Genomic DNA, 23,895 nt, shown 5'->3' with positions numbered 1-23,895 from the left:
ATTAGCTCAAAGTGAGCTACGCATGCTCACAGATGGATACTATTTATTCCCAGAGTAAATCTTCACCCCAGCCATTTCATTAACTTGCCTGGCCTTGGGCTAAGCGATGTTTTCGAATCGATTTATGTGAAGGCAGTTAATTCAGTTTCTCGTTTCTAATGCATAGCGCCATCCAGTGGTTGCAACGAGATGTTACAGATGAAGTTAACCGATTATGAAAACCATGTTTCATGTTTTTAAACTCTATTTAAGTGAAATTATACGTAGCTTAGAATTTTTTATTCAAATATTTCAAATAACTCCCTTAATTTCCAACATGTTATGATTAACAACATTATGTAATGTTATCAAGCGTTCATCTAATCCAGTTATGAAAATGTATTAATCAATCAAACCCAGAAGTAGTGTACACACAGCGGTTTTTATTTTTTAAGGTTCATTTGTCTTTTTTCTTCTCTGATGACCAAAACCCTTGAAAACAAAGAGGGAATAAAACGGATCACAAAACAGCAGCGCACACCTGAGCTCAATTTGGGATGACTTAATCGTGTGTTATTTTAGTATAAAGCAATGAAATGCATTTTTGATTTTGTTTCCAGTGCTCACAACCATATATCACATTTACATTACAACTACAGTGACTGGATATTCACACACCCAGGAATATTTCTCTAAACAATTTAACCATTACACTAAGGTCTGATTATATCATCTGGAATTTCTTTGGTAAAAAAACAATTATAAATCATTATTTGGGTAGGAATACATGTTTCAGAAAGGTTAGGGTTTGTACTGTGAAATTGAACAGGAAAGCATGGAATCAGTCAAATAATTTGGTTAATTCATTAATATTAATGTAATTAATGTAATATTAATTAAGTAATATCTAGTACAGTAGATATAAACACTAATAACTGACAATAACCATAACACACACACACACACACACACACACACACACACACACACACACACACACACACACACCTGTGCTGTCTGCTGTCTCTCAGAGTTTAGCAGAGTGAGAGGAGAATATACCCAACAGGCGCTCCACGTCATTGGCCGAGGTGAACCACGCCCCTCCGTCCGCCACCAGCGTGGCTCCAGTGACGTAGGAAGCAGCGCGACTAGCCAGGAAGAGGACAGCATGCGCCATTTCCGTCTTGTTCCCCGCCCGCTGCAGCGGAATGTTCCGGAACGATTCCGTGCGTTCCGCGGTTGGGCCACCTGAGATGCACGTGGAAGGGGAAACACACTATTCATAACACAGGCTTCGGCTTGTAACCATAAATAATATTAAACATCGAAACACACACACACACACACACACACACACACACACCGAGACGGCGGTAGCCCTCTGTCCCAGAGATGGGTCCAGGTGCCACTGTGTTTACCCTCACACCGCTGGGACCCCACTCAACTGCCAAGTGCCTCGTCATGGCATCTGCATGAACACAGACACACACACACACACCCCAGAGGGGCGTGATTCGGTTACACTCAGTGTGTACTGTCCATCCCAACTGCACAGGCACAGTGTTCCACCCCACATTTCCATGACACGTACGCACCATTAGCAGCCTTCGCTGACCCAGCATGCACCTGCAGTGCCTGGCCCCTGTACCCAAGGGTAGCGGAGATGTTCACAACAGAGCCTCCGTGGTCCTGACACACACACAATTATATTGCCTCAAATAAAGATTAAAGATAGATCATCTGCCTAAGAAACAGGCTAACCCAAGGTCAGGTTAAGCATAGCCCGCTAAACTAAGTGCTAGTTGAGAAAACGTTTGTGTGTGTGTGTTTGCAAGCTGCTTCTTTTGCCATATTTTTTGTCATGTTTCCCATGTCTATACCTTGAACCATTTGTCATAGATGACTTTGCTAGTGTTGAAGGTCCCCATGGTATCAATCTCCAGGATGGTCCTGAAGGCGTTGAAGGAGAGAGAGCTTGCAGGACACAGAAAATTCCCGGCTGCATCTGCCATGTCAAGGCAATAATCCCAGTTAGGAAATAATTGCATTCAAACTCCATTAATGAAATGATGGTACTTGGGTTTAACTGCGACATCTGTGTTCTTTCAACATTGACACTCATTTAATCAAAATCTTTCTATATCCTAATGGCTCTACAAATGATTTGATCCCTAGGCCGACCCCAACCCCAACCGCACTGTTGATGAGAATGTCTACACGTCCAAACTGCTTCAGGGTCTCGTCCACAGCGGCGGAGATGGTGTCTGGCTGCCTGACGTCCATCTGCAGGGGCAGGCAGCGTCTGCCGGTCGCAGCGGTCAGCTTCCTCGCTGCCTGTCAATCACAGACAGCAGCTCGCAAACACACACTAATCTTACAAATAATGGAGGATTAACCAAGTAAGAGAATAGACCCAGCAGGAGGTGTATGTTTGAGGTTGGGAAGCCGTGTTCTCCGTGAATCAGCCACACCTGAGCAGTACGGAGCTTCTCACTACGGTTCTTTGGACTTGTAAAGGGCATGAGAGAATAAATGTTTAATGGCTTTTTTGAAAGTGTGTGTACGCGTTACCTCCGAGAGCTTCTCTGGGTTCCTGCTGGCGATGGCAGTGTCACAGCCATGCCTGGGAGAGACAGATGGGACAGAATACTTACTTACAAGAGGACAAAAAGTGGTTTTACTGGTGTTCTGATGGGTAAATATGTCTTCTTGGAACCACGGTCATACAGCTAAAGCTGACAGAAGATAGTAGGTGAAGAGCACTAGGTGAGGTGACAATGTACTCTAAATTAAGGACAGACTGCGCAATACTGAGAGAGACCTACCTCATTAGAACCTCAGCAATACGGAACCCAATACCAGAGCCACCGCCCGTTATAAAGGCCACCTGGTCCCTGGAAACACACACACACACACACGCCCTTAAAGTTTTGTACATAAGCACATACTCGATATGCGTTCGTTGCACTTTTTTAACCAAACACAGGTAAGTGTGTGTGAGTGCTCTTGCGTACTTGAGCAGGTCTGCGCTGTACACATGCGTGTAACTGCTCAAACAGTCGTCCGTGTCAACGTCCTCCGGGGCCCCAGCCATCCTCACTGGGGAAAACGCCGCAGAAATACCATTACCAACACGTCGGTCATCTTTATATAGCGTGTTTTTAAGGTTTTAATGTTTTAAGGTTGTAAACGCTAGCGAACAGATAAGAAGCTATATGAATTTGCGTCCTCATTGTTACTATATACAACTCAAAAGATCTCAAAAACATGCGCGTGCGAATCGGTATACCGTCACGTAATCTTCAAAAAAAGCGTATAAAAGTGGACCGGTCCGGACACCAGGTGTGCGACCTCACCGCGGACGAAAAGTTTTGATCATCCTGCACGGAGAAAATGTAAAGCAAAGTTGCGCTGTACCTTGTACGGGTCAACAAGTGATGTCATGTGGTCGTGGTGCATTATGGGACATGGAGTCCCGCGCGTTCTAACAAAGGCGTGTGTGAGGCGGGTTTACACGGGCCTTTGATGGGGAAAGGTTTTTATCGTATTAAAGGAGTTATCTTATCGTACTTGACGCTATGATGCGGTGACTTCAATATTGTTATCACCGTACATCACCCCCTCACCCATAGTGCTGATAGCACCTTACTGTAGCTTCAGGCAAACTGAAATCAAGAGCACCACCTCGAGAATTACTGTTTATTTTTTTTTAGCATACATGAATACATAATTTACTTTAAATCTCATAATAATCTCTGCTTCCTGTGTTCTTTAATACACATCACAGATGTGCCTATGACTGGCAGGCATATAGCACCAGTCTCTGCTCTGTTGAGGAGTATAACGCCACCTGCAGGAAGGATCACAGCCCTTCAGGCTAATAACCTGAGCAGCTCCACCCAAAACGCCCGTCAGGCCACGACGTCGTCAGGCTGTCTTCATCAGAGCACGAGCGTGCGCGGGCCACACAGTATCGTCCGCTGCGTTCTGGCATGTTCGTTTGAGTCGTTTGACTCTTTATAGGGCTCCGTGAGTCTCATGCCGTTGTCACAGCAGCAGTCGCCGTGGGGATAGCCCGAGGTCGTTCAGAAGCGGCTGTGTGTGTCATGGCGGGGACAGCCTGCGAAGACGACGTCGGCATAGGAATGGACGTGTCCAGGCCAACCATGGACGCGCTGATGTCCCAAAGTCTGACCGCCGCTTCCTGGTCCAAAGCTTGGGGGGCGGGCTCTTTCTCGGTCATTACATCATAGTAACGGCCAGTCACGCCCTCAAGCTCCTCGGCAACGGCCAGGTAGACACTAGGTTGTGCTCCGAGTACAGGGGACTTCACCAAGAGGTAGAAAATGGGACCTGAGGAAAGTGAAGAACACACACACACACACACACACACACACACACACACACACACACACACACACACACACACACACACACACACACACACACACACACACACACACACACACACACACACACACACACACACACACACACACACACACACACACACACACACACACACACCTTTGTGTTCAGAGGAAAGACCCTTGATGGCACTCCTGACTCCCTCTCTATGTCCAGTGTGATGTGCTGAGTGGTAAAATGATGAGCAACTCACTGAGAACTGTGCTGGAGAACTGAGACTGATGCATGCCAGTGTGTCTGCCAAGATCCGTGGCCACAACGCCGGGGTGCAGGGCGTTTACCGTCACTCCTGAACCTAACACACACACACACACACACAGCGGCTACATAGTCGAACAAATCTTTTCCAGGACCCATCTCTCATTCGGCACATTTTGCTGACTCCAATATAACCGCTGATGGGTGTTCGCTGGGAGCTCGGTCAGTCCAGCACCAGGGTGGGAAAACACCAAAATAAACAACCCTCACTAACTCATCATCAGAACCAGAAGTCTCTCTCACTCACTCACACACACACACACACACACACACACACACACACACACAAACACACACACACACACACACACTCACTCACCCTCAAGTCTGCGGGCGAGTTCGCGTGTGAAGAGCACGATGGCGAGCTTGCTCTGACAGTACGCTTTCTTAGTGTTAAACTTCTTCTTGTCCCAGTTCAGGTCCTCAAAGTCAATCTCCCCAACAATGTGCACCAAAGACGATAGGTTAATCACCCTGCTGGGGGCGGAGTCCTTCAGCTTGTCCAGCAGCAGATTGGTCAAGAGGAAATGGCCTAGTGCCGAGCAGACAAAGGAAGCAACCAATCACTCCTCAGTATGAACAGCTGATTTGAATAACAACAGGAAGTAGAACTGCGAACCGAATGAACTTAGATCAGATGCACATGGGAAGAAGATCCAGGTTCTGCTACGTGTGCCTGGCTGACCCCCCAGACCTTCTCACCCAGGTAGTTGACTCCAAACTGCATGTCAAAGCCATCCTGCGTCTTCCCCGCGGGACACCTCATGACAGCAGCGTTATTGATCAGGACGTCCACTCTCTTCTCTGTGACAATGAGACAGAGGACATGATACGGTCCTGTGGGGGCTCACCGGACACCACTGTACCGCTCTACCACAGTGAACGGATGTGCTTAGGTACGGTCGTCTCACCCCGGTTGATCTCCTCCGCAAATCGCCGTATGGATTGGACCGAGGCCAGGTCGATGTGTCGCGCGTAAACGTGGGGGTTCAGCGTGGAGCCTCTGATCTCACACGCGGCTGCTTCACACTTCTCCATGTCCCGACAGCCCATAATAATCCTTCCCCCTGCCCAGAAACAAGAGGAGCAGTCCCTTAATATGTAAAGCATCACATACACAGCAAGAACATGGGTTAACCTTCTTATAAGCATTAAAAGACGCCCAGTTTAAACTAAATGATTATGGTTGAACTCTGAATTATTTGTCAACGAATAACTGATGTGGTTTTCTGAAATCACATAAACCTGATTATTTGTGAATCGGTCAAAATGAGCCTAGACTGTAACCAAATTGTAGAACTGTACCACACCTCTCTTGGCAAGCTCGCGGGCGGTCTCCTTCCCGATTCCTGTATTTGCCCCAGTTATGACCACCGTTTTGCCAGGGATCCTAGCTTTACTGGGGCAGGGGCCTCCGGTCATGTGGTTCCTACAGAGTTTAGAATGAATCTGGTACCACAGACTCATAGTGATGAAGTTTTACAATGAGTTTATAGTCACTATGAAATTGTGATTTCTATTAATAAACCTTCTGATCTTAGCGCAATTTCTCCATTTCTCACGGGTATACACCATATACACATGACATGTGAGACTAAATTGCTAACTGAGGGACTGCTCTGCTTTTGTTATGGTTTCCCTTACAAAACATCAAAGACGAATAGCAAAGACGAATGGGGCACTTTTTCATTTTCACCTTTTCTCCCTCCTAAGTTTAGACTAGTGTATATTATATGCATTATAGTGGAATTTCACATAATTGAGGATTTTGAGAATTACACCTAGATACCTCAGGTCTGTGCTAGGACATTGAAGGCTAGCCAGGCTAGCTAGCTTGTGTCACTTACTTTAGCAACACGGCACACCCAAAAACAGTCCCGAATACAGACGCGGGGAGGATATATTTACTCATCGTGGGAGAGCGACTTATTATTTATTTACATAAGCGAATAAAATATCAACAATTAATCATATTAGATGAAAACGCTCCACTATGCTCGCCAGCTAACTAGCTACATGTACAAGGTGAACGTCACATGTACTTCGACTGTACGCATCGCACAAACCTATTTAATGAAAGCCTACAGCACCACCTGGTGGTCAAACCGATTTAATGAAAGCCTACAGCGCCACCTGGTGGTCAAACCTATTTAATAAAAGCCTACAGCACCACCTGGTGGTCAAATCTATTTAATGAAAGCCTACAGCACCACCTGGTGGTCAAAACATTTAACGGAAGAAAACCTTTTTTGACAAGTACTGCGAGTAGCGTTTCTGGACCAAAATGAACATTTTGACAATTATTTCATATTTAGTTTTGACACCAGAGCTGGTCCGTTTTTGGGATACTATAATTCAAGCACAGTATCCTGAGCAGTTTTCCTTCTTAAGGAAGGGTTCTGTTACGCTGTTGCTTTTTAAAATATCAAACCACGTATTTGCAGGTTTTTGCTGTAAATGAAAGCACCAACGACATGGTTCAAAGTTTCAAAGCTTATGGACTCCTGCTAAGTAAGAATCCCTAAGATGTAACACATACCCACTCATAATTATTACATTTATTAGAAAGTAAACCCTAAGACATTCTTAGAGTTACCTAAAATAACTTTATGGTAATCAACAGAAAACAAATGCAAACACCAAACCAAATCTTTATTATAAAATCATTTCATGAACAGGAAATATCCACACATTCAAACATTCTGTCGTCGTCCTGGTGACCGGCACTGGCAAACACAGCTGTACATGAGAGAGCAACGGACAGACAGGCGAAGGACGGATTGTCCTGGTCTCCTCGTTTGGTCACGAGAGAATCTGAACAACTTCTCTAGCCCTGAGTGTCTTCTGGGAGTCTGTGGCCCCGCCCTTGACCTCCTCTGGCCCCTCCCCGAAACGCACAATCGCCTCGGCCTTCTTAGCGGTGGTGTCCCGGGCAACCCCACGCAGGCCCTCTAGATACGACAATAGCACCTTGAAATGAGCATCAGACACCTGAGACAGGTGAGAAGGGGGGAGGGGCAGGGAGGAAGACGAGGGAGAAAGGGAGGAAATGAGGAGAGAGAGAGAGAGAAAGACAGAATGAATGAGAGAAAGAGAGAGAGACCGTTGTGTCAAGTGTTTTATTATTTTGATCTATGAATCAGGAGCTTGCTAACGGCAGGCGGCGGTTTATTACCTTCTCACTGTCGTACATGTGCTGCAGTAACCACACCTGCCTTGTCTTCTGAAACTTCCACTCCTCCCGCTTCTCTGACCAGCTGCACGCGCGCACACACACACACACACACACACACACACACACACACACACACACACACACACACACACACACACACACACACACACAAGTTGACAAACTCTAACCTACGTATAAATACAACTATATCTGCCAGCTTGTCCGTGTGGCTGGGGGCTTGTGTTCTACCATGTGAGATATTCCAGAGCCTGTGTCTGGGCGGAGCTTGTTTTGCTAGGCTCCGCCTCCTTCTTCCCCATCTCCTTCTGCTTTTGCTTCTCCGCCTTCCGCCGGAGCTTCTTCAGCTTCCTCTCCGCCACTCTCCTCTCCTCCGGAGTCAGGTCTTCCTCTTCTGTGGGTGTGGGGAGCCCTTCCAAACTCTTGAGAGGGAGCGTGAAAACAGGATTAACACGCAAACAACACAGACGGGTAGTTGGAGTCGTGTACACTGTCGTTGCTGAGGTAGTTGGGCAGAATGATAAAAAATTTTTTTTTTTAATTTTGTATATCCAATCCTACCTTGGCAACTGTTGCCATCCACCATACTAGTCAAAGATTCATTACATTCATTATGTAATACAAGTCCGATTGAGTCATACATTTCTGCATAAATTTAAACTTTACCCAAATTATCTGTTAATATGATCAAATATCATCATCAGGCACTTCTAACACTTCAGAAGTGGGAAGTGCATAATGAAATAAACATAATGAAATGAAATAAACATAGTTCATAAAATGTGTTTTCTAAAAGCTTCTATTCTAAAAGATCTGAGTGTGGTAGCAAATCACTGCTCACTACCATGGATGCACTGACTGAGATTTAGGTGTGTTTTTTAATGTAAAAAGGATACACAACTAATGTTGGAACGTTTGCATTAATGGCAAAAGCCAGTCAGAAAGTCGAGTTAATATTAACACGTCACCGACCAGCTGCAAGATGCCCTGATATCTCTTCGTTCGTGAGATGAATAAATAATGATGTGATTGGACAGTAGGATAGAGGACAGGACCAGAGTTTTGACTACATACGACAACATTTTTCGTAAAGTTTTTTAAAGTATTGAAACGTTAATTGGAAGAGTTATCAGTCATTTTGAATAATATCAAAACACCTGCGAGATGTGTGTGCTACACCATTAGCTGGAAAACTGGTGTGGAGCACCAGCCTGAAAGACCGACCGAACCGGCAACAGTAACCAAGAGTGGCCGCGTTCGCTATCAGTACATTCCAGCGACTGAAGCGTCTGAATGATTGATGTGGAAATTAGAATCAAATCTCTCGTTAAAATCATTTCAACCCCATGCCGTGAAAGCCATTTAGCGAGCAAGACGCATGTTTACCCTACGCTGATGCTTGCGGGTAACGGTAGAATGCGATAGAAAAAGACGATTATTGGGCAGACACGTAAAGACCAGACGTCCCTGCGTCTGGAGCCCAAATCCCTTCAGAAGATCCGGATGATAACGGAGACCATGTTTCTTGGAAAAAGCCTTCCAGGAACATGTCCGTGTGACCGTTGGTCAACCATCCACATAGTTCTGGACTACAACAAACACAAAATCAAGCCCGCACGCACACAAACTTGGTCAACCAGCCGAGTTGTGGCGGGTTGGGGGTGACTATGGACCACTCAAAGTTGACCAATACATTGTAATATTTTGGCATAAACAATGATGGAGATTGTGTGTCTGACCGGTTCACCTGTATTTACATATTTATATATACTCGGCATCCATTAGCCTGATTGATTAAAAAACTATGGAGAGAAAGAGAGAGAGAGAGAGAGAGAGAGAGAGAGAGAGAGAGAGAGATTAAAAAGCTATGGAAAGAGTGCGAGTGAGAGAGAGAGAGAGAGAGAGAGAGAGAGAGAGAAAGGTGAGGCTTTAGGAACAGAGGGAGGGAGGGAAACAAAGAGGTGGAAGAATAGAGTGAGTGAGAGAGAGGGAGGGAGGGAGAGAGGGAGGGAGGGAAAGCAGGTGTGGGGTTAAAGTCAGATGCAAGAAGAGACTCTGAGGTGGACGCAGCACAGAGAAGAGGTGCTTCACATGGAAAGGTAGGGATTCTTCTCTACAAATACACTTCAGACTGAAAGCTGTGGCCAAATCCAAGTTAAAGTTAGTTAACAACAACAACGAACACCACTGGCAAAGCAGTAACACAGCAGCACCGGAGTGCAGTTACGATCTGCTGGTAGTCCGACGGCCTTTTCAAAGGCCGTTTCGACACGGCACGCTTCAGCTTTGGGGTGAGGTCCTCTCACGGTTCAGTCACAGACCTATTCTCCACGGTCACGGCCGCGCTATTAGAGTAGAGAGCAAACGAGTACTCGCAGATCAGCCCGAGGGCGAGTCCATCACGTACGGCTACGCTAACAGAGCTCACCCGCGTCACCTCTCAACCACGCTCAGTTTCCGCGCTCTCCTCCGGCTCGCGGCTGGGGACCGGGCGGGTGTGGACGCGTGCCGGCTACAAGACGTGATTGGTGCTTGCGTTCAACTACGAGGGCACCGTTACCTGGTGTTAATGAGAATGACGTGAGCTGGTGGGGGAGGGGGAGACTCCAGAAATCTCTTATGTGTTGTGTTTTGGGTTTTTGTTTCAGCATCAAGGGAAGAAACGGCTCTCCACTGTCTGTTCTCTCACAGCGTAACCCCAGAAGTGATCCAGTAAGAGAGGAAGAGGATGGACAGTCTCTTGACCTTCGCTCCCACCCCCATCACTCAGAACAACTCCAACCTCTCCTGGCCTCCAGACGGCACCAACGGCACCGACTCGGACTTTTACTTGGTTAGCCTTCTCCTGTCCTGCATCTACACGGCCGTGCTTCTCCCGCTCGGCCTCGTGGGTAACGTCCTGATCCTGCTGGTGAACTCCGACCCCTGGCAGCGCGCCAGCACCCCGGACGTCTACTTCACCAACCTGGCGCTGGCCGACCTGGTCTTGGTGCTGGACTCGCTGATCGAGGTCTTCAACCTGAGCGCGCGTTATTACGACAACGCGGCGCTGTGCACCTGCATGGCGCTCTTCCTCCAGGTGCACATGTACAGCAGCATCTTCTTCCTCACCTGGATGAGCCTGGATCGCTACGTGGCGCTGACGGGCCTCTCGTCCCGGGCCCTGCACGCAGACGGCGCCAGCGCCCGCAGGGTGTGCGCCGCGATCTGGGCGGCGGCCACCGCCTGCACCCTGCTGCCGTTCGCTGCGGCCCACGCCCATCACGGGTGGGGGCGGGGCTTCTGCTTCGCGGGCGTGGCCGAGGTGCAGTGGCTAGAGGTGACGCTGGGCTTCGCGGTGCCGTTCTGCGTGATGGGTGTTTGCTACAGCCTGATCGGCCGGGTGCTGCTACGGTCCGGACGCCCGCGGCGGGCCAAAGCCCTGCGCATGATCGTGGCTGCGGTGGGCGTGTTCTTCGCATGTTGGCTGCCCGAGAACATCCTGATCGGCGTGCGCCTTCTGAGCGGCACCGCCGAGCCTCTGCACCGCCGCTGTAACAGCACGCTGTGGCAGCAGTATCCGCTTTTGGGTCACGTGGTCACGTTAGCCGCGTGCGCCAACAGCTGCCTCAACCCTCTGGTCTACGGCCTGCTGGGGCGAACCTTCAGACGCAAACTGAACCGGTTCCTTGAACGCCACATGCGCTGCCTCTACACGCACGTGACCCTCCGCACGTGACCAACTGAGATGAGGAGGAGGAAAAGTGGGAGCGGAAACTTGAACAGAAAGTGTGTGTGTGTGTGTGTGTGTGTGTGTGTGTGTGTGTGCGAGAGAGAGGGAGAGTGTGTGTGTGTGTGTGTGTGTGAGTAATGCGATGGCTGAAACTAAAACCAACACCTTCCCCAACCCCAAAAGACGCACACGTGTGCAGACACACGCACAAAGGACACCAACCTCTCCAAGACCCACATAACAACAGACGGAGTTAAATTGTGTTGAAACTATGGTCATACTTATAACAGCATATCTTTCTGTATGTGTATGAAAACCCTAAATGCTGGTGTTTGTGTTCAGGATTACATGACATGAGGAATATCAGATGTAGCTTGTTCTGGTTCGTTTGCACTTTCTCCTTATTTAGGAATAAGATTCTGCTGCCAGGTTTCAGTGAAGCGTGACGGCTGTGTCACACGTGACGGGCTCGACTCAGACCGATAGTCAAACGCTTAGGGATTCATTTATGTGACGAGGACAAATATTCTGCAGAAAATTTAGCACAAAAACTAAATCTCTGTAGTCCCTATAGGTTTTATAGGCTGGGGCTTGCTATTACAGATGAAACTATGTGAACAATTAACCCAAGACCCAAGTTAGAGTGGAAGCTCAAATGTTAGGGCAGGATGTCATGCATGCATACATACATACATGCATACATACACCTAAAATAAATAAAGGGAACACTAAAAGAACACATCGACCTCGATGAATAAAATCTTCCAGTTGAAAATCTATTGGAATGCGTTGAGAACAAAATAACCAAAATGATTAATGTAAATCAAAATTATTATCCCATGGAGGTCTGGATTTGGAATGATACTCAAAATCAAAGTGGAAAAATCAAATGACAGGCTAATCCAATTTCAGTGTAAATTCCTCAAGACAAGTTAAAATGAGGCTCAGTAGTGTGTGTGGCCTCCACGTGCCTGTATGACCTCCCCACAATGCCTGGGCATGCTCCTGATGAAGTGATGGATGTTCTTCTGAGGAATCTCCTCCCAGACCTGGATTAAAGCATCAGTCAACTCCTGGACAGGCTGTGGTGCAATGTGACGTTGGTGGATTGAATGACATATGATGTCCCAGATGTGCTCTATTGGATTCAGGTCTGGGGAACGAGCAGGCCAGTCCATAGCATCAATGCCTTCATCGTGCAGGAACTGCTGACACACTTCAGCCACATGAGGCCTAACATTGTCATGCATCAGAAGGAACCCAGGGCCAGTTTGAGCAGAAACATGGATATTAGTGGCCTGCTGGAGATCATTTTGCAGGGCTCTGGCACTGCTCCTCCTGTTCCTTCTTGCACAAAGGCGGAGGTAGCGGTCCTGCTGCTGGGTTGTTGCCCTCCTATGGCCTCCTCCACGTCTCCTGGTGTACTGGCCTGTCTCCTGGTATCTGCTCCATGTTCTGGACACTGTGCTGACAGACACAGCAAACCTTCTTGCCACAGCTCACACTGATGTGCCATCCTGGATGAGCTGCACTACCTGAGCAACTTCTGTGGGTTGTAGACAGAGCATCATGCTACCTCTATGGTGAGAGAACTGACAAAATGGTAAAGTGACCAAAACATCAGCCAGAAAGGATGAGAACAGAGAAAAGGTCTGTGGTCACCACTTGCAGAACCACTCCTTTATAGGGGGTGTCTTGCTAATTGCCTCTCATTTCTGTTCCATTTGCACAACAGCAGGTGAAATTGATTCACAATCAGCATTGCTGCCTAACTGAACGGTTGGTTTCACAGAAGTGTGGTTGACCGAGTTACATTTTGTTGTTTAGGTGTTCCCTTTTTTGAGTAGTGTGTCTGTGTGTGTGTGTGTGTGTGCGTGCGCGCACATATGATCATACACTATATTGCCAAAGGTATTCACTCACCTTCCATGACTAACATATGAGCTTAAGTGACACACATTCCTAATCCATAGGGTTCAATATGACGTTGGACCACCCTTTGCGGCTAGATCAGCTTCAACGCTTCCTGGAAGGCTGTCCACAAGGTTTAGGAGTGTGTTTATGAGGATTTTTGACCATTCTTCCAGAAGCGTATTTGTGAGGTCACATACTGATGTTGGATGAGAAGGCCTGACTCTCAGTCTCCACTCTAATTCATCCCAAAGGTGTTCTATCGGGTTGAGGTCAGGACTGTGCAGGCCAGTCAAGTTCATCCACACCATGTCTTTATGGCAAGCCCAGCTCCTGAAAAACAACCCCACACCATAATCCCCCCCTCCACCAAACTTGGCACAGTGCAGTCAGACAAGTACCGTTCTCCTGGCAACCGCCAAACCCAGACTCATCCATCAGATTGCCAGATGGAGAAGTGCGATTCATCACTCCAGAGAACGCACCTCCACTGCTCTAGAGTGCTTTACACCACTGCATCCGATGCTTTGCATTGCACTTGGTGATGTATGGCTTGGATGCAGCTGCTCGACCATGGAAACCCATTCCATGAAGCTCTCTACACACTGTTCTTGAGCCAATCTGAAGGCCATGTGAAGTTTTGATGTCTGTAGGGATTGACTCAGCAGAAAGTTACGCTTCAGAATCCGCTGACCCTGCTCCTTCAGTTTACATGGCCTACCACTTCATGGCTGAGTTGGTGTTGTTTCCAAACACTTCCATTTTCTTATAACGCAGCTGCATGAATTACTGTACTGTATGTATGTAATAATACCACTGATTTGCATTGCTGCTAATAAACCAGCAGCGTGACCAGTTTGCAAACATGTATGAAACTGTAGCTCCACCCACTTATGTTTGCGATGAATCAAAAGGACGGAAATAAACTTGAGGCTCCATGACACTTCACTGAATTCCACACACCTCGTTCTTGGTGAGGTCACCGATGACATCAGAGGCATCACTGTTGGCAGTTCTCCTCCTCTTGGCCACTGTGGCGTCATCACGTGCCTCAGATGTCTGCAGAGACAGTCGCACGTATGTACGTACACACACACTGCTTAAGACTCAGTTCAAAGAGATCCAGATCTTGACAGCAGAGAAACTACACCATACTCTTTGTTTTCTTAAAGAGGAACAAACTACACAGATGAAAAATCTCGTCCCTCTTGAGATTTGAGATTCAGTGACTAAGGTTATGAATCAAGCACCTATACTTTGTGATACAGGGCTACGTTTGTCCATAGGTCCAGAGCTCACAAAGGCAACCCGAAACACCAGCGAGTTTAGATGAAACTACGACCGAACAGCACAGATCTCAAAGTTAAAGAACTGTAAGGCTTTCCATTACACGGTTGTACATGACTGGTAGCACTAGAGAAAGAGAGGACAACAATGCAAGTCAGTTAAGGTATAAGAGATCACAAACACACTCACACACCTCGTGATCAGTCTGCTTCCTCTCCGTTTCCTTGTCGTCATTTTGGTCCTGGTTCACACATCTTTTTTTCCTTTTTTTTGATGTTTTTTTCTCATTGGTTTTCCTTCTGGCTGCCATGTTAACAGAAATGCCCCCTGCACACAGAATGTACAGGTCAGGTCATTTCCTCGTAAGCACCAGTACCAACAGTCTAGATGCACATGAACGTTCACCATTCTCACACACAAATTGGGTTCAGTCTAATTTTACTTCAGAGCATTCACACACAATATTACACCATATTAAAAATAATAATTTTAAAAATCTATATATTTTATACTAGTAATGTGACATCGTGATAGGACGTAATATTACGGGGGGGGGGGGTGTTAATGTTACACCAGACGTATAGTGACAGTAACCAATACCACAACATGTTACTACTGAACACTATTCACTTTCAAATTCACTTTGCTAATGAAAGGTAAATATGGTAGAGTAATTATGAATATGTAAGACTAAAATAAGAAATGAACTTGAAGCAAACTCATTAGGTTGAATTCGGATGTCACATAGCTGGTTAACGAAAGCTGCTCAGATAGTTTAGTGCGTTAGCTAGATAACTGCTAGCCTCCTACATTCATCAAACTAGATAGCTAATCTAACTCTGTTTCTAAATATTACATATACTTGTATAATTAAAATTTATAGCCACACTCCAGTACACTTTGACTGTCCAGACACCGTTAGCTGCGTTCTAATTACATGTATTAAAACACCATGAAAAAAAGAAATTCAGTCCAGCGACTTACGCAGCTATACCCACGCCGCCGCGTGCAGCCCCCTGACGTACGTACGTAATACGTAGCGGCTTCGTAGACTGACGCGGACTAATGACGCTGACGTAGCAGCGCCATCTTGGATAGGTCCCCCATGCGCCCCCAGTGCATTTATTTTTACTGAGGAAGGTGTATGCTCCAACTACAAAAACCATAAATTTTAACCCAATTGATTGTACCTGAATGAAAGTCTAGCCTGTCTTTCAACTCCTCATTTATACGGTTCTTTTCCTTCAGATCCTCCAGAAGACTCATTATAGTTTTCTTTGCTCTGCGTTCTCGGGCCTTTGCATTCAGCTTCTCGCGCTGCAGAGTCTTCACTCTACCCAAAGCTTCACGGAGTCTGGCCTGTAGATACGTGGGTGATCTGGGCAGGTCGTAGGAGTGGTCCTAGTTAAGGATGAACATGTGTTCAGTGATGTTGATATGATACCACTCACAGTTGTTGGGTGTGTGGAACTGCATATGTGCAGGCGAACATTCTTAATGTCATACCTGTAATGTTACTGCCAGCACAATGCGTATGAGAAAGGTATTGTGTGTGTGTGTGTGTGTGTGTGTGTGTGTGTGTGTGTGTGTGTGTGTTCATTTGTGCATTTCTTTATTTATTCAAAACATGTAGAAAAGTGTATACGTGACTATGTCTGAAAAAGCAATGGAGATTTTAATATGACCAGAGACATGATGCATATCAAATACTCACATCATTGGACTGAGGTTCTCTTTCAGGAATGTGCTGAGAAAGGTCCACTGGCAGGTTCTCTACAGCTTTCCTTGAAGGTTTTGTGCTCCTTTTTACTACAGGCTAAAATATAAGAAACATAACACTTAAAAACAATAAACTTTTGAAAAGGTTTTAGTGGTCCAGTGTATTGTAATACACAATACATCACTAATTCCTAAACAACTTTTGTTTTACATATGAATGAATCATATACATCTCTGTTAGCATGTAGAGTAAAAATACACGAACTCTTTTCAGATGAGACGAGAAGCTGAAGACAGTTGGGGTCACACCATCTCTAAGCCTGACGATCTGACCCGTCCTGTCAAAGTCATCTGGCTTGAAGTGCTCACTACAGATCTTGGATGACTCGGTAGCAACAAAACCCTCCCTTCTTACTGCAACCTCCCACTGCCTCCTCAAGTCTATGACACGGGGAAACCTTCAAAATGTAAATGTGAAGAAAAAGGAGCAGGAGATCATGAGTGCTAGTTCCTGCTGTTAGCATTTCGTTGATTGCCAAACAATGTTACAAACGATGACAAAAATTATTGTTCAATCTTACTTGTGAAAGGTAATCCCACGTGATTTGGTTTCAATACTGCGTCGGTTATTACAGCCGCAGGCTGCACAAAATACAGGCATAGTTGCTCTGCGTTGACTCGGTGCCAGCCCAGAGAGAGGAGACCCAACCAATATGGCGTCTACGTATATTATGGTTACACACGAACTAGATATTTGATATGTTAAATGGTAATTAGGCTTGTAGGCTTTCTAGACTTGTGCTTTTATTTATATTAAAATTGTCACCACGATGAAACTCTGGCAATGGAAGCGAATTTCTGTAAAACATTAAGAAATAAATAAATAAGGAACACGCATAAATAATCTCATTCAAAGCGGAACCTCAAGGCAACGGCCTCCGTTCCTCCCAGACATAACTAAGAGTCGGACACAATGTGATTTTGACCTGAACATCTTAAGGAGACTGCAATATGTCATCAATAGGACGCAGAATCTTTTCAAATGTTACGCGATGTTCAGCACGTTCCGGAGGATTTGGGCCGGTAATTATATTGTAAGTATGTTTTTTGCAGTTGTGAGTGTGATGAAGGATCTATTGCGAGGATGATATGACTACTTCTATAACCGAACGTGTAGTTTGCTATTGGGTAACCAGTTAGTTACTCGTTTCCCTTCGTATTTGTATCTTGTAGCTAGTTATTTTTAGATTAAGGTTGATTCCGTATTTACTCCTTAGATATTTGTAAGGCATACAGCAACAACACTTACAAATAGGTCCATTATTCTGTTTTCGCGTTCATAAGTAGCCAATAGCTTTTGATTTACATCATTCCTCGTCATCAAGTAGCTATTACTTGTCCGTTTGACGTCTTAACGTATGGATTTGTTAAAGAAAACCCATAAACGCCCTAACACCGCCACAACCATTAATTCTGTAGGCCGTATCCAGTGCGGGTATTGTCCATCACTTCAAACTCCAAGTCCAAGAGGTCCACAGGTGGTGAGGAACAGCAATCCCAGCCCTTGAAGTTCTCCACAAGCAAAGCCAGCCACCGGACCTGGAAGGTAGAACGCTCCATGGGGAGCACCCACCAGCGGTCCTGGAAAAAAGTGCTACCACTCAGTTTCATCTGCATTTCTTTCCTCCTCTGGTGCACTTTCCGGAAGGCATCAGAGGTTGACCAGGCTCTTGGGAACGTTGAACATTTACCTTTGTTTCTGACAAAACCAGAGACAGAACAGGGCAATGGGGACACGTTGGCATCCACAGAAGCCCATGAAGATGGATCAAAATAACATTTAAAGTGTCGATTCCATTTCAAGGATCTGGGAAGGAACGCTCCATCTGCCTGGCTGCTGTTGACAGAACTTTTCTGAACCTGCCATTCTGGTACAGATGGCACATGGGGCTCATTATCATGAATGTATACCATGCTGTCTATATTAAAGATGAATTACTGTCGTATGTCATTAGGTTAAACCGCTTATTGTTGCATGTGAATTATAATTGTTCTTAGCCTTTGCCAATTCAGGTTCATCTCCTTAAATGACTTGTGTACAAAAAGTTGTACTGCAGTTGAATATCTCCAGTAGTGGTGAAGCCCTCAACACAGCACATCAGACAGCAGGGGATGGGTCAGCATTTTACACTCATGTCAGTCTATCTAGATCTGCACTTCAGGACGTGCACTTCCACTCAAATCCATGACCTTACTCAACCATGTGAAGGTAGTCATTGTAAGCTTGGAAATCCCTGAAGATGCCCAGCAGTTAAAAATATACAAAAATGCTTCACCCAGGCTGGCATATCACAATTGTTACTATGTATTTAACTGGTGTGCCAAGATGAAAAGCCCCCACTTCTGAACACCTAAAGTTCAGTGCAGTCAACATCCTTACCCTGTTCGTCATACAAATTGGTCAATGCAATGAGGTAGCGGAAAGTTTATTTACAACCAAATGGCCACAATAGATGAGAAAAATAGAATGGCAATAAAAAACAAACCCCTAATAGAACCATGTAGCATGCAGGCTAGAGCACACAGGCAGAGGTATACCAAAGTCTAAAATACAAATTTTAAAACCCTGAGAGGAGCTCCCGGAATGTTCAGACATCGCCCCCTACTGACACGCTGAAGAACCACAAGATTCCCCTCCCCTACCACAACTACAAAAAATAAAATAAAACTACAACAAACACTTGTAGTTGAATACAAGAACCCCACCCCAAGCCCCCACCCCCTTTAAAAAAAACACAAACAAAAAAGTTGATTAAATAGGAGGAGCCATCTAAGCACGCTCGCCACGGATTCGTCGAGCCAGCTGGATGTCCTTGGGCATGATGGTGACACGCTTTGCGTGGATGGCACACAGATTGGTGTCCTCGAAGAGACCCACCAGGTATGCCTCACTAGCCTCCTGCAAAAGAGACGGACAAATCAGTGCCAAGACCACCATGGTGGACATCCTAACTGGTTTTGGGGGCTAGGGTCCACACTTCAGGTCATTTGTATCAAAAAATAAATAAATAAATAAATAAAACAGTCCAGGGTGCGACAACACTGCATGTCAACTGTCAGTACAAGGAATCGTCAAATTACTTGCGACAACTCCTAGTTAGTTATGGGTTGATGTTTTTGTTGAAGTTACACCATAAAAGCTGTACATTGGTTTTGAGGAGGCATGGATATTTCCATGTGCAAAACGAGTCACTTGGACAAGCTAGGGATTGTATCAGTCTCCACTCAAACAGATGCTGGAGACATGTAGGTTCTTGAAGCCAATACGCCAACCACATCTAACAGAAGCTTCAGTTCTGGCAAAGCATCATTACATAAGCTTTAAAACTAGTAATCATAAACCTCATCAAGAATAAATTCAGATGAATTCAAATAAATAAACTGAAAAAAGTTAAATACAGTAGGTAAAACAGTTTTGAAAACAGGTGTTTCATAGGTGATCATCAAAAACGTGCAACAGTGCAGAAATGCAGTTTATTTAACCAAGGCCCTGGCGTCAGGACACAGCCATGATCCATTCCCCCTTTACAAACCTGCAGTGCACCAATAGCAGCGCTCTGGAAGCGCAGGTCTGTTTTGAAGTCCTGGGCGATTTCCCTCACCAGGCGCTGAAAGGGCAACTTGCGAATAAGTAACTCCGTGGATTTCTGATACCGACGGATCTCACGAAGTGCCACAGTACCAGGGCTTAAAAAAAAGAGGAGAAAGTGTGGGTTAATCAGGTAAAGTGAACCACTACAACAACAACGTCAATGTGAGTGCTGCATTCATACCGGTATCTGTGCGGTTTCTTCACTCCGCCGGTAGAGGGCGCGCTTTTCCGGGCGGCCTTTGTAGCCAGCTGCTTCCTCGGGGCTTTGCCACCGGTGGACTTACGCGCAGTTTGCTTGGTACGTGCCATTACACTCTTGGAAGAGTCCGCTCAGCTGCACAAGAGGGAAAAAGTTGCAATAAGTCGTTATTCGGTCCGTTATGCAGACAGTCCGCGGACCTGGGGGTGGGATTTCCTCCTAAACGTCCCACCAACCACCGGCCCACCAGCCCCGACCGTCATGCCCGTAACGAAGCGTCGGCGGCGGGTCCAGTTTGTAACCAAGTGCGGTCTGAGCGCACCGCGTGTGGTAAAGACCACCAACCGATGACTACATCGTATTCTTATGAGCAAATTAATATCAATATCATGCCATTAGGCTTAGTGAAGAAATTAAATTTGAGCAAAGCAAAATAAAAGTCCCGGCCACCATTACGCGCCTCTCCACACACACGTCTCGTCGCGTCTGTAACCAACATGGCGCCGCCTCACAACAACCGCTCTCCTCTTTGTTTGGGTCGAAAAAGAAACGCGCCGACCGGGACATCTCACAACCGGCAAACTATTAAAAAACGATTAATACCAACAAGACACGCGCGCAAGACGAGCATGTCCGCCCAGCTCGGTCCAAATATAAACAGCGACGTCGAGGAAACGTTGAAGCGTCGCCCGTTAAGCGGGTCGAGCGCGCTCGAGCTCACAGCGGCGCTCGCGCGGCGTTTCCGTGACGACGAGGCACTAAAGTTCACTAAAAACACACCAGCGAAGCGAACCGGGACCGGAGCCGCCACAAACGCCCCACACACGCCGCGCCCGGCCCGTACTCTCGTAAAACAGGACTTACGTGCTCGGTTTCGATTACTCCGTCGATCCAAAACAAGGAAGGTGGATGGCGCCGACGCTGCCTCCCCCTATTTATACGGGCCCGGTGTCGGCGGCGGGGCTGCCCGCCCATGTCGCCCCGCATTGGCTGGAGCGGACCTCCCGTCCCTATAACACCCTCACCTTTAACTACATCTTTAACATCACATCCTGCTGTACTAAACTAGACCAAATATAACACATTTAGAGATTGCATCGCTTTCCTATAACGTCAGTTTCCTGTATTGCGTGTTTAAATACTATAACGTTTACAACACAAGCGCAATTAAAAGGTCGGAACCCTTGAATGGGAAGAAGTTCATGGCCGGAGCGAAATACTTGTGCTCCCCGCCGTAAGCGCTGTTTGTTGTAGCTCCTTTATCATCCAGTGCAGAATAACCTCACTTCGGATTATTTTATAGAGGTAGAATGTTTAATTTATAATCTTTCCAAACTATACTTAATGTGAACATATCCTGGTTATACACAGTAAAAGAAAAATAGATATCCGGAGACGCACGGCAAGCAGCGTTTACGTAAATAAGATTATTCACTGTTAAATATAATCCGTTTTTCGGTAGGTTTGTATTCTTGTTTTTCGCAGATTTGGGTACTAATAACATTCTCGTCTTTGAGTGAGATTAGTTAATCGTGTTTCTCTGGACTTTGGGTTTCCTATCATTTGACTGTGTGTGTGTGTGTGTGTGTGTGTGTGTGTGTGTGTGTGTGTGTGTGTGTGTGTGTTGTAACAGTCATGCAAGAGGACAGAACTACATCTACAGGTGAATTTAAATGGAAGAGCAGCGAAAACCCCTTCACCTTTAATTTTCCGTTGGAGGCCACACTCTCTGGCGTCCCCACCGCCGAGGCTCCTGCGAAATCCCAACCTAGCGAGGGCAAGAGGTCCGATTCGGCCGCTGGTTTCACCTTCAACTTCCACATCCCTACAGGGACAGAACACGGCAGCAAGCCTGACGTTGGGGTCGTGGAAGGAGAAGATTCCAAAGTGGCAACATCTCTGAACACTGAGCCAATCACAGACTCTTCTAACACTAAAGCTGGGAAGAAAAAGAAGAAGAAGAAGACGAAGAAGGAGGATGAGGAAGGAGGAAAAGAAAGCACACAGAGAAACACATCCAAAATGGAGGACGCTCCCAAACAGGAGGGCACAGAACTGGTTAGTGAATATATATAACTGCTTCAGGTCTGTTTTTATTCTGCTGTCCGGTATGTTAGTACGTCCATTTGTTTACGTATGTGTGGGTGTGCAGACTCCCCAGCAGCAGCTGAGTAGAGAACTGGACTGGTGTATTGAGCAGCTGGAGCTGGGCCTGAGAACTCAGAAATCATCCTCCAAACAAAGTGAGTGCAGGCGGAAAAGTCCCGGCCGCCTGCGGCCACGTACACGTGCGGTTGATCCATTTTTTTTTTTGTTCGAACAGCTTGTGGACTTGCAGATCTGTTTGTGTGACCAGGAGAGGAGGCGACTCGGGCGTTGAAGACCCTACGCAGCTCCAAAGCTCCCACGGTGAAAAAGAGGCAGGTGATGAGGGCTGTATCTGGAGATTACAGACGGAAAATGGAAGAGGAAAGGGACAGGCAATTCAGGCTCATACACTCGGGTGAGAGAGGAGTTTGTATGGTCAGGAAGGCAGGATACATTTACAATGGCTTAAGTTTTACTTTGAGTTTCTTTTACGTACTAGAGTCATAGGAATAAGGCACTTCTTACAATTAAAAAGACATATTGGAAAATAAATATTGCCATTGTTATTTCTTTGTATATGGTCCCCATGTATAAATTAATTTACTATTTATTTACATGCTTACATATATAAGCTACATATTCCTATTAACTGCAGAACACTGTGACATCAGAACTTCAATGACACATTTTGTTTTTTTCTGTTTTTATCTTTTAATGAAATACAAAGGCAATTAACCTGTTGTCCTCTGTTTCCATAGCAATGACCTCTGCAAGGGTTGCAGCCGTGTCGGAACCCTCCCGTAAACCCGTGTTCTGTTGCCACGCGTCGTCAAAGAAACAGAAATCTGATGGCACGGAGAACCCGCAGGACACACACGGACTTCCACTCAGTGTTGAACCTGCGAAGGGGGACACGGACATTTTTGTTTTCAGACCATCACACGAGGAATTTCGCTTCAACTTTGACCTATGATCAGTTTCGTGGCACTTTTACACACAGGAGCTACGCCTACATTTGTACAACTGAAGTGGATAATTTTGGTAGTAGGCACTTTTTAAAGCTTGCCAAGTGAGTTTGTATCCATTATGATTTTGGTCAATAAAGATTAAAAGAATATATCTGCTGTGGTGTTGCTTTAATAAAAGCTTCAAAGTATCAGGTTTTCTGTAACTTCAGTTTCTTCAACCTTAGCACAGTCAATTATTTGAGTACCTTGTTCATAGTAAGAGAATCGTGCACAGTCCACATTCAAATTAGATTTGCGATCTGTCCAATCAGGTTTGACCACTGCTGCCGAGATCTTTCTGAACGTGTTGCACGTCCCATTTACAGCGTTGCCATGGGAATACAGTGCTCCCAAGCGCAATGCTGCTAATCAGCTATTGATCAGATTTATGTTTTAAAAACGGGTTTAATTCAAATGAAGCCTCGTTTAATGAGTATAAAATTAAGCATGTGTATTAATCCC

At 46.0% G+C, this 23,895-nt stretch overlaps 7 protein-coding genes across 13 annotated transcripts; 3 read left to right on the top strand and 4 right to left on the bottom strand.

Moving 5' to 3' along the window:
- Positions 1 to 402: 402 nt before the first annotated feature.
- On the bottom strand, positions 403 to 3,526 carry decr2 (2,4-dienoyl CoA reductase 2, peroxisomal). Of its 2 annotated transcripts, none has more exons than XM_076970400.1 (10): positions 3,269 to 3,526; positions 2,994 to 3,078; positions 2,805 to 2,873; positions 2,551 to 2,602; positions 2,178 to 2,313; positions 1,860 to 1,984; positions 1,575 to 1,668; positions 1,343 to 1,447; positions 988 to 1,227; positions 403 to 471 (listed from the first exon to the last, which is right to left on the bottom strand). In XM_076970400.1, exons 2-9 carry the CDS (start codon positions 3,071 to 3,073, stop codon positions 1,007 to 1,009), a joined length of 882 nt encoding a protein of 293 aa, XP_076826515.1. In that variant the 5' UTR covers positions 3,074 to 3,078; positions 3,269 to 3,526; the 3' UTR covers positions 403 to 471; positions 988 to 1,006. The 2 variants fall into 2 exon arrangements, with proteins under 2 accessions (XP_076826515.1, XP_076826514.1); XM_076970399.1 differs by having other exon boundaries at positions 1,039 to 1,227.
- A 138-nt stretch (positions 3,527 to 3,664) lies between these two features.
- LOC143473417 (retinol dehydrogenase 13-like) lies at positions 3,665 to 6,707 on the bottom strand. Of its 2 annotated transcripts, none has more exons than XM_076970396.1 (7): positions 6,513 to 6,707; positions 5,976 to 6,127; positions 5,577 to 5,732; positions 5,368 to 5,469; positions 4,985 to 5,197; positions 4,601 to 4,702; positions 3,665 to 4,332 (listed from the first exon to the last, which is right to left on the bottom strand). In XM_076970396.1, exons 1-7 carry the CDS (start codon positions 6,575 to 6,577, stop codon positions 4,016 to 4,018), a joined length of 1,107 nt encoding a protein of 368 aa, XP_076826511.1. In that variant the 5' UTR covers positions 6,578 to 6,707; the 3' UTR covers positions 3,665 to 4,015. The 2 variants fall into 2 exon arrangements, with proteins under 2 accessions (XP_076826511.1, XP_076826512.1); XM_076970397.1 differs by having other exon boundaries at positions 5,976 to 6,094.
- Positions 6,708 to 7,296: 589 nt separating this feature from the next.
- chlsn (cholesin) lies at positions 7,297 to 17,227 on the bottom strand. 2 transcript variants are annotated; one of them, XM_076970394.1, is made up of 9 exons: positions 17,069 to 17,223; positions 16,753 to 16,945; positions 16,483 to 16,584; positions 15,959 to 16,169; positions 14,962 to 15,095; positions 14,445 to 14,540; positions 8,090 to 8,280; positions 7,841 to 7,922; positions 7,297 to 7,656 (listed from the first exon to the last, which is right to left on the bottom strand). In XM_076970394.1, exons 1-9 carry the CDS (start codon positions 17,146 to 17,148, stop codon positions 7,468 to 7,470), a joined length of 1,278 nt encoding a protein of 425 aa, XP_076826509.1. In that variant the 5' UTR covers positions 17,149 to 17,223; the 3' UTR covers positions 7,297 to 7,467. The 2 variants fall into 2 exon arrangements, with proteins under 2 accessions (XP_076826509.1, XP_076826510.1); XM_076970395.1 differs by lacking the exon at positions 14,445 to 14,540 and having other exon boundaries at positions 17,069 to 17,227.
- Positions 10,511 to 11,901, top strand: LOC143473418 (G-protein coupled estrogen receptor 1-like). Its single transcript, XM_076970398.1, has one exon. The coding sequence runs from the start codon at positions 10,587 to 10,589 to the stop codon at positions 11,574 to 11,576; it is 990 nt and encodes a 329-aa protein (XP_076826513.1). The 5' UTR covers positions 10,511 to 10,586; the 3' UTR covers positions 11,577 to 11,901.
- uqcc4 (ubiquinol-cytochrome c reductase complex assembly factor 4) lies at positions 17,174 to 18,561 on the top strand. The gene is made up of 2 exons (XM_076970405.1): positions 17,174 to 17,581; positions 17,967 to 18,561. Exons 1-2 carry the CDS (start codon positions 17,499 to 17,501, stop codon positions 18,322 to 18,324), a joined length of 441 nt encoding a protein of 146 aa, XP_076826520.1. The 5' UTR covers positions 17,174 to 17,498; the 3' UTR covers positions 18,325 to 18,561.
- A 396-nt stretch (positions 18,562 to 18,957) lies between these two features.
- h3f3d (H3 histone, family 3D) lies at positions 18,958 to 21,349 on the bottom strand. Its single transcript, XM_076970406.1, has 4 exons — positions 21,203 to 21,349; positions 20,321 to 20,473; positions 20,081 to 20,234; positions 18,958 to 19,446 (listed from the first exon to the last, which is right to left on the bottom strand). Exons 2-4 carry the CDS (start codon positions 20,446 to 20,448, stop codon positions 19,318 to 19,320), a joined length of 411 nt encoding a protein of 136 aa, XP_076826521.1. The 5' UTR covers positions 20,449 to 20,473; positions 21,203 to 21,349; the 3' UTR covers positions 18,958 to 19,317.
- A 160-nt stretch (positions 21,350 to 21,509) lies between these two features.
- On the top strand, positions 21,510 to 23,543 carry c13h8orf33 (chromosome 13 C8orf33 homolog). 4 transcript variants are annotated; one of them, XM_076970404.1, is made up of 6 exons: positions 21,510 to 21,643; positions 21,972 to 22,001; positions 22,170 to 22,396; positions 22,491 to 22,581; positions 22,695 to 22,841; positions 23,185 to 23,543. In XM_076970404.1, exons 2-6 carry the CDS (start codon positions 21,974 to 21,976, stop codon positions 23,397 to 23,399), a joined length of 708 nt encoding a protein of 235 aa, XP_076826519.1. In that variant the 5' UTR covers positions 21,510 to 21,643; positions 21,972 to 21,973; the 3' UTR covers positions 23,400 to 23,543. The 4 variants fall into 4 exon arrangements, with proteins under 4 accessions (XP_076826519.1, XP_076826518.1, XP_076826517.1 ...); XM_076970403.1 differs by having other exon boundaries at positions 21,510 to 21,796; XM_076970402.1 differs by having other exon boundaries at positions 21,972 to 22,396.
- The last annotated feature ends 352 nt before the right edge of the window (positions 23,544 to 23,895 follow it).

The sequence above is a fragment of the Brachyhypopomus gauderio genome, chromosome 13, assembly GCF_052324685.1.
Source record: "Brachyhypopomus gauderio isolate BG-103 chromosome 13, BGAUD_0.2, whole genome shotgun sequence".
In the NCBI taxonomy this organism is placed as follows: domain Eukaryota; kingdom Metazoa; phylum Chordata; class Actinopteri; order Gymnotiformes; family Hypopomidae; genus Brachyhypopomus; species Brachyhypopomus gauderio.
This window is presented reverse-complemented; position numbering and strand designations above follow the sequence as displayed.

Excerpts from the sequence above, each read along its gene's own strand:
- chlsn (XM_076970394.1), bottom strand. The coding sequence starts at position 17,148 with ATGCCTGTATTTTGTGCAGCCTGCGGCTGTAATAACCGACGCAGTATT. Across the intron at positions 16,170-16,482 it reads GAGAACCTCAGTCCAATGAT|GACCACTCCTACGACCTGCC; the intron begins GTGAGTATTTGA and ends ATCCTTAACTAG. Across the intron at positions 7,923-8,089 it reads GCTCTGGAATATCTCACATG|CTGGTCAGAGAAGCGGGAGG; the intron begins GTAGAACACAAG and ends GCGCGCGTGCAG.
- h3f3d (XM_076970406.1), bottom strand. The coding sequence starts at position 20,448 with ATGGCACGTACCAAGCAAACTGCGCGTAAGTCCACCGGTGGCAAAGCC. Across the intron at positions 20,235-20,320 it reads AAGAAACCGCACAGATACCG|CCCTGGTACTGTGGCACTTC; the intron begins GTATGAATGCAG and ends CTTTTTTTTAAG. Across the intron at positions 19,447-20,080 it reads CTGCTATTGGTGCACTGCAG|GAGGCTAGTGAGGCATACCT; the intron begins GTTTGTAAAGGG and ends TCTCTTTTGCAG.
- c13h8orf33 (XM_076970402.1), top strand. The coding sequence starts at position 21,974 with ATGCAAGAGGACAGAACTACATCTACAGGTGAATTTAAATGGAAGAGC. Across the intron at positions 22,582-22,694 it reads GAAATCATCCTCCAAACAAA|GAGAGGAGGCGACTCGGGCG; the intron begins GTGAGTGCAGGC and ends TTGTGTGACCAG. Across the intron at positions 22,842-23,184 it reads ATTCAGGCTCATACACTCGG|CAATGACCTCTGCAAGGGTT; the intron begins GTGAGAGAGGAG and ends CTGTTTCCATAG.
- decr2 (XM_076970399.1), bottom strand. The coding sequence starts at position 3,073 with ATGGCTGGGGCCCCGGAGGACGTTGACACGGACGACTGTTTGAGCAGT. Across the intron at positions 2,603-2,804 it reads ATTGCTGAGGTTCTAATGAG|GCATGGCTGTGACACTGCCA; the intron begins GTAGGTCTCTCT and ends TGTCTCTCCCAG. Across the intron at positions 1,448-1,574 it reads GTCAGCGAAGGCTGCTAATG|ATGCCATGACGAGGCACTTG; the intron begins GTGCGTACGTGT and ends GTGTTCATGCAG.
- LOC143473417 (XM_076970396.1), bottom strand. The coding sequence starts at position 6,577 with ATGAGTAAATATATCCTCCCCGCGTCTGTATTCGGGACTGTTTTTGGG. Across the intron at positions 6,128-6,512 it reads GGGTGTGCCGTGTTGCTAAA|TCTGTGGTACCAGATTCATT; the intron begins GTAAGTGACACA and ends CATCACTATGAG. Across the intron at positions 4,333-4,600 it reads GTTCTCCAGCACAGTTCTCA|GTCCCATTTTCTACCTCTTG; the intron begins GTGAGTTGCTCA and ends CACTTTCCTCAG.
- uqcc4 (XM_076970405.1), top strand. The coding sequence starts at position 17,499 with ATGTCATCAATAGGACGCAGAATCTTTTCAAATGTTACGCGATGTTCA. Across the intron at positions 17,582-17,966 it reads TTTGGGCCGGTAATTATATT|GCCGTATCCAGTGCGGGTAT; the intron begins GTAAGTATGTTT and ends TTAATTCTGTAG.
- LOC143473418 (XM_076970398.1), top strand. The coding sequence starts at position 10,587 with ATGGACAGTCTCTTGACCTTCGCTCCCACCCCCATCACTCAGAACAAC.